The 7,545-nt window shown below is 41.3% G+C and overlaps 1 protein-coding gene across 1 annotated transcript in view; it reads right to left on the bottom strand.

The window, feature by feature from the left end:
• The window catches only part of myt1la (myelin transcription factor 1-like, a), a 63,205-nt gene that overhangs the window by 13,923 nt on the left and 41,737 nt on the right, over positions 1–7,545 (bottom strand). Inside the window, exons 11-14 of the mRNA XM_035678087.1 lie at positions 6,428–6,538; positions 5,821–6,041; positions 4,044–4,339; positions 2,610–2,831 (exon numbers count right to left, since the gene is read on the bottom strand). Of these exons, the coding sequence (XP_035533980.1) occupies positions 2,610–2,831; positions 4,044–4,339; positions 5,821–6,041; positions 6,428–6,538 (850 nt within the window). The remainder of the gene's footprint in view (positions 1–2,609; positions 2,832–4,043; positions 4,340–5,820; positions 6,042–6,427; positions 6,539–7,545) is intronic.

Here is a 7,545-nt window from a genome sequence, read left to right as displayed (position 1 = left end):
TGTGAAGTCCATTCTCAGTGTGTGTGCACTGCTGGCTTCAAGTCTATACATCACACTTGAACAAGGTGCACACTGGACCAGGACCAGGACCAGGACCAAATCAGATTTTCAGTGAGCTCAGAGAAACTTTCCACTTTCAGCAGATTAATGTGAAAACATCCTTCTAGTGTCAAACTCTACATCATTCTGCACCGTGATGCTCGAACATCCAACTGTAGGAACAAGAAGCATGTTTCTGAGTGGAGGGGCACTTAAAGAGAACTAACAGTGTGATATATGCAAAGTAAATCTCTGGCTGTGTCTGAAATCACTCCATATCAGCAATATAGTGCGCCGCATTTTACTTCATCCCCTTTATTTAAGTGTCCGAATTCTGACTGTGTAAATGTGCTATATAGTGCCCTCGAAAATCCCCACAGTGGAATAAAAAAACTACTGTCCATGTCACGTACGCTACCCTCTGCTAACAACCCTACAGCCGTTAGTAACGATGCAAATGACTATAGAGCAAAGTAGTGTGTGTCTATTATATTGGGAGTAATGAATGAGTAAATGAGGGAGAGAGTTCGGACACAGTTCTTGTCTCTGATTGATTTGCAGTAAGTAATAAGAGAGAGAGTCGCTTGAAAATGTGTCTTATTCTTCTCTTTCAGCAAATAACGAGTTTTATTGTTTTTTCTTTGTGTGATCCTCTGAAGAAATGCTGCCTGATTGTCACTTAGGACGTTTAAACACCCTCACTGCACAGGCTGTGACACATTTTCTTCTTTTATATCTAGGTTTTTAAAACACCTTGTATTTAACTTAAGAATAAAGCAAGCTCCTCTTTTACAGCAGCTATCTTTGTCTTTGGCCTTCCCTCATTATTCGGCTGCTTTCTGCACTGAACTACTTCTATTTGGTGGCTTTAGGGTAACAACATAATAACAACAACAAGTTAGTGGTGATGTACAACTTTGGCAAGCACTGTCTTTCCATTTTCATGCCTTTGGTTAGCGAAGGTGTACATGCAAACACACTGGACTCTACTAAGCTTACAAAATTCCCTTTTATGTATGTAAAGTGATGCAAAAACTATGCGTACTAGCAACCAGAAGTACGCCCTCGCAGAATAAGACCACAACTTCTTCTATGGTGTTTTTCTGCTATGCATCAGGGGACAAGCATCCCTTTAAACAGCTTATAGAGCGTAATCATCTCTTAATCTATGCGTGCACCCTTTAATATAAACTCTGGATTCCTTAAATCTCTCAATTTCATGCTTCAAATTATCCTTACTTGGCATGATTAGAGGACATATTAATACTATATATCAAATTAGGTGGTTATAGACCTTAATCATAAACTGTAAGGGCAGAGTGTGGAGCATGAGCAATATTTAATTTTGTATCTTTTCATGTCTTATTCAAAGCATATGTTACATTAATCTTCAAATGAAAAGTTTAAGGTTGCTTTAAGGTTTAGAGTTAAGTGATTTTCTCTGTCTCCACATCACTTAACTTTTGAACAGTTTGAACTGAACCGGTGGTATACACATTACCACGAGAATCCATTAATGTGCGTCATTGTAAATAAGTTCTATATATATAAACCTCTTTTCAATATGATGCCTGTAAACTCTAAACTGTAGACTTAGGTACATGTTTAGGTATTAGTTATAAGTTTTAAGTTAATTAAAGTTATAAATTGTGTTAACCCTGAATTCTCACTGTACATCTGGTAAAGTATGAGCTCTGGACTTTTATAGTGCAGAGCTAAAACAGACATTGTACATTTCAAATTAATTAATTCCAACTAATTGTTACCAAAACCTTGCATAAATGGGAAACAAGCAAACAAACATTTCAACACATATGACGATAAAGTTTCCAATAATTAATGGCTATTGAATGAATATTTACTTGGAGTAGTTCTTTAAAGGAAATTCCTCTGGCAATCAACAACTTTTAACACAACTAACTAAACCTAAATTAAAAAGTAAATTAACAATGTATATAATAGTAATAAAATACATCCTTTTTTCCAGGAAACCTTCAAGAAATAATTTGCATATAACATGTAACAAAAGTGTTAATACTTAATCTAACTTCTGTCAACAGTACAAATGTAAACTGTAAACTTTACAAAGTCTGCAAATTAAACTTTACAACTCAAAGGTGTGAATTCAATTACAAACTCAACCTGTAAAAAGTGAATTATGTAAACTAATTCTCTACGTCCAACTTCTGAAGCATTTCTGTTCACTGTAATCTGTGTAAATATTGTAACTTTATATTTTAGCAGTTCATAGTGGCATTTATTAGTAGTAACAGTAGTAATATACATGGTGACTTTGTTGAATGTAAACTTGTAACTTGTAAACTGTAAACTATTAGTGTAAATAGCTGCAGTGTCTCTATTGTGTGTAAACTGTAAATGATGTAACTTTGTATACCATGAAGTTTCTTAACTGTAACTTCCGTGGTGGTTTTAATCCAAACTGAACTGTAAACTCCATGAACAGCATCTTTTTAACCCTAAAGCCCTGCGATGAATCTATTGATTCTAAACTCTGTAAGTTCTGTTGTGTCTGTTTAATGTAAACTCTGTGACATAGACCTTCCTGTTACCTCTTTGTGGTCCTCGTCTCCCAGCCGCTTCATCTTGGTGTAGTCGACGGGCAGGTCCCAGCAGTCGGCCTCGGTCAGCTGGTAGCAGCGGCTGCTGAGCAGAGCCTGCCGCTGGGGCGACATCGGCTGCAGGGGGGTTAACACCGTCCCGCTGCCTTCCGGACCACCGGGCTGACCGGCCACATCCACCGCACCATTGTCGTCCATGTCGCCAACCGGACTCTGATGGAGACAGGCAGGGAAAGAGCTGATGATCTCAGATGTAATGCAGATGAAACTATGTGTGACAATACTGAGGGTTGGTGCAGTTGGTTGATTAAGCACTTTCATACAGTGGGGGAACTCACAAGTTAAAGTTTAAATATAAAATGGTTAAAATTAAAGCAGCAGAGGCCGAAATTTCCAGACTTTTAGTCCATATTATGAGTGAAGCTCTGAAAAAACTGGGTCCTATAATTCCCATAATCATTAGATCCTCCTTGTTAACACCCACGTCTTTCAAACTCCATGTCCCAACTTAGTAACAGTTGTTAAAAGTTTGATGTCTCAAGGCAACCGAGAATACCCTTACGACATATTGTGTTAATGTTTGGCTAAAGCATCGGCTGAGACAGTATACTAACAATATAAGTGTCAATGTGCCTCAAAATGTCAGGAACTGTCAGGCTCTAGTGTGAACCAGTATCAGACTATCTATCTGGGTTTGCCAAAGTTTTAGTTCCCAGATTCAACATAAAAGAACGCTTGTTATTATTTTCATACTTTTGTCCATCATTTCTAACAGAAATAATAACTTTGTACTCACCAAGTTGACTGCTGAGATCTGGAAACATGGAAAAAAACAGTTTATCCACATCATCTAAACCATTTTATTTAGAGGTTAAACAGCAAGTGATCGCACCTGAAATGTTGGTAACGATCCCTCATTGCACAGGGAAAGTGTGCAAACAGCAATGTTAAGTACAGTAGGTCAAAGTTGACTGAATAACTGAAATTGTTGGATGTGCAAAACATGAGTTTGAGTTAAAAAATGTACCGTTCACCTTCGTTTTCCCTTCCAAATCAATTGTTAACCTGTCTGATTGTCTGACTGCTCACATTTCTTAATCTGTCAGACTTCTTTTTAGTGATTTCATCACATTCCCAGATCTCTTTGGTGGGTACAATGTTATTATTACTGATAAAAAAGAAAGAAAAAACAACAAAAACAAGACTAAAGTTGTAATAAACCTGAATTCTCCTATAAAAACTCACCGTGATAAATAAACTTTTACCATGTCTTTTTTTAAATACTTTACTGTACATCCCATACATGTCAAAATAACATTCTGATGATTATTGTAATATAATTTTTTTTCCCTCCTGCCCCTCCTGTGTGTGAATTTGATGTATGAAGGCAGACGTGCTGTGTTTGCGCACACCGCCTCAGACTACCTGTGTCAGCAGGTCTTGGGGTTTCCCTCCCAGAGCGTGCGGGAGCTCCCTGCACCTCGTCGACAGGTTCAGTATGGCCGTGGCCGCCATGTGGGCCGCCTCCATGTCGTGGGTGTAGTCGAAGCTGCTCTTACTGCAGGTGCTGCTGGCACTGCTTCCGCCTCCTCCTCCTATTCCTCCACCTCCTCCTCCTCCACCACCACCTCCTCCTCCACAGCTCAGGCTGCTGCTACTGCTGGGAGCGTAGCTGCTGGTCGTACTGCTGGCCGGGCTCGACGTCTTACAGTAGCGCTTAGCTGGGGGGAGACACACATGTATGGCTGGTTTGTTAGATTAGTGGTCAAAGTGCAAAGTGTGCAGCAGATGGATTGTTACAGTGGATCTAAATTTGCAAACTGAAGTTCAATTAAAATATGCAAAAATCGAAAGAAAAAGAAAGAAACTGAAAGTCTGGTAATATTCTGCATTAAGACCAGAACCATCAGTCCCACATACACCATCCTGCTGTCCCAAACGCTCACAAGAGCACCAAATGTGTAGTGATCTGCTGCTGAAAACTACAGTGTTTTAGGAAATTCTGGACGCATTTTTTTAAAAGGGAAACTACATACTTGAAGATTTATGTCTTCAGTAGAAGCAAATAGGCGTGGGGGCTGAGAGAGGCAAACAGAGTAGGGAAGTCCAAGTGTCTGAGAGACAGACTAACACATTGCTGGTTTCTGGCTTTTCATGCGATTTGTAGACAACAAAAAAGGAGACACAGAGAGTCAGAGGGAAAATAAGACAGACAGAGGTGGAACCAGAGGAATCTGTAGAGACAAAGAAAAAGGGAGAAAGACTAGCGATTGTATGCTGGTGTGATGGTGAATCGGGGCTCAGCAGGCTGGAGTGATGCTGATGGAGGGAAGGATGTTAGAAAGGAGGGAGGGAGTCGTGACGGAGGGGAGCGCAGACACCTCGTCTAAAAACCTCCCTCTTGCCTGCGTCTCACTAATGGCTCCCAGCCAAAGAAACAGGGCTCGCCTCCATTATCTCTCTCCTGTTTCACAATCCCTCCATCTGCACCTCCTCCCTCCCTCCTTCCATCCATCCCTCCCTCCATCCACTGTTCAGAGGAGGCAGGCTCTTAGCTTGGCATTTCCATAACTCTGCTCTGCTTTCACTCTAGCCATGTGGAGAGGCGAAAAACACCGGCGCTTTCAGTGCTATAACAAAGAGAATACACTGTACTGAGCGTGTGTGTGTGTGTGTTGTCAAGCTTTTGTCATCAAGTACAAAATGTTCTCTCTAGAATAGGAAAATGAATAGAAATCCCCCATAGTAGGATCATTTTACAGGTTTTATTCCCTTCAAAAAGACAAAGGATTAAGAGTAAAAGACAATAATAAAAATAATAAAATGGATAATTGAATTTTAATTACAATTTTTTTTTTCATTTTTACCAGACGTGATGAATTTGGCATATCAATAAAAAAGAAATGGGATTAAGACTGAGTGTAACATATTTTTCAGATAAATCCCATTGTTATTTCTTCTTGTTGATTCTTCTTCTAACTTCTTTAAATTTCAGTATTGTGCTGTTGATGCAGCATCAACAGCACAGCATCTCCTTCTACCAGAAAGCTAAATAAAAAGAAGCACAAATGCCTGTAAACAATAATACTGTGTCCTTTAAACAAAGGAAACAAATAACTAAATAAATTATAGTCACATTTTATTGTGAGACTGATGATTTACAATTCAGATCAGCTTGTTGATGTGCGTTCAGTTTTCTTACCATCGTATCCCTTTGGGGAGGTGTCTCGCCCGTGGTGGGACTTGGTTGTTGGGCCTCTCTTTCCGTAGCCGCCATGCTGGCTGTCGTAGCCGGTGTAGTCGTAGCTGGTCTTGGAGTATTTTTCCAGCTCCTTGGCCAGGTTGGACCGCGGTGTGCTGGTGGGAACATTGTTTTTGTAGCCGTACTGAGGAATCTCGAGCTGCTTGACGAAACACATCGGCCTGAAAGGAAACCAGAGGCGAAAGATGCCGGGGGGGTTTGTATGCAGGAATTTTTAACCGCACCATTCAGCATCTCAGATTTGAATGATATAATCAGCATCTTTCACAAAGATTTCACAAACGTTGAGAGTAGCTGCACATTGGGGAATTTCACTGCACCATTCAGCATCCCCGATTTAAGAAAAGTTCATGTATTAAATGTTTCAAGTGAAACAAGACGAGTTAAGCTTTGTGTTTCTAGTATAGGTTTAGATTTCAATGCACCATTCAGCATCCCTCATCAATATCTGACAACTGGAGGTTGCAGCGACAAAACACATCATTATTATTAAAATGTATTTTAAAGTGGGTCTGACTCGAGTCAGATGATTCAGTGTGGGAGGTACCTGAGGACACGGTCTGACGTCTGATTGGTCTTACTGCCGGTGTCAGTCGTGTGGCTCTTCTCGTGGACCTTCGCCATCTTCTCTGCGGCAGCAATGGGGCAGCCGGACAGACTGGAGGAGGAGGGGGGAGAGACAGCACACGGCCTGGTTACATACTGTACTGAAAACACACATGCAAACACACACACACACACACACACACACACACACACACACAGCATCTGGCTCTGAATGAAGAGTGGTTTAGCTGTCAGTAACAGCAGTTCAGAATGAATTATGGATTTTAAAATGGCCTACTTTATGATGACTGCATTACTGGTTTACTGACTGACAGTCTGTGACTGATGTACTGACTGACTGGTTTGCAAACTCAAGTTCTGACTGGTATGCAGTTGGTTTGTGTACCGAAACTCATTTGGTCCACCAGACAGGCCGATAGTTTCATGGTATTTCTGGTGGAGAGACTTTCTCCTCACAGCTCTACGGCTCCCCCCAACTGCTGGCATTCAGTCAGCATCTAAATAAAGTGGGTGTTGATTGGACGGACAGTCTTTTACGTAGAGTATGCGAGTCGCTGACACAGTGTTTTTGGTGTGAATTTGGGGTAAAAGAGAAGGCGATTAGCTTAAACACAGTTTGTATTCAAAACTAAATCTTCCTGCTTCTCCGTCTGTGTGTCACTCCAGGCAAATCCCAGTCACCTCACACACAGAAGGAATTAAATGTTCTCGTTGCCAGCACACACACATTTTAAAGGATGATAGCAGTGTGTGAGGAGTGTGTGACAGATCAGCACGGTGGCTGCTGCTGCTTCTGCTATGGAGGCGTTTCCATGGCGACTGCCAGACATGAAAGCTGTGTGAGCTGGTAGCTAACAGTAGCTAAGCTAGCTATCTACTAGTGCTTTGTTTCCTCTCCCAGTGGAGCTGTGCTACATAACACACCCTGCAGCCACGTCTGAGCGAGTGTGTGTGCTCCTCTGTCTGCCAGCGCACGTGTGCTGCTGTCTGTGAGCTAATTTGTAAGTGTCTTACTGTGAGTATGTGCGTGTGTGTGCGTGTGTGTGTGCGTGTGTGTGTGCAGATATGCGAATGTGTGTGCAGATATGCGAATGTGTG

Source organism: Morone saxatilis, unplaced genomic scaffold (genome assembly GCF_004916995.1).
Source record: "Morone saxatilis isolate NCDOM2014 unplaced genomic scaffold, NCSU_SB_2.0 Contig7, whole genome shotgun sequence".
NCBI classification, from domain to species: Eukaryota; Metazoa; Chordata; class Actinopteri; family Moronidae; genus Morone; species Morone saxatilis.
The sequence above is the reverse complement of the archived record's forward strand: the minus strand, read 5'-3'. Positions and strand labels throughout refer to the sequence as shown.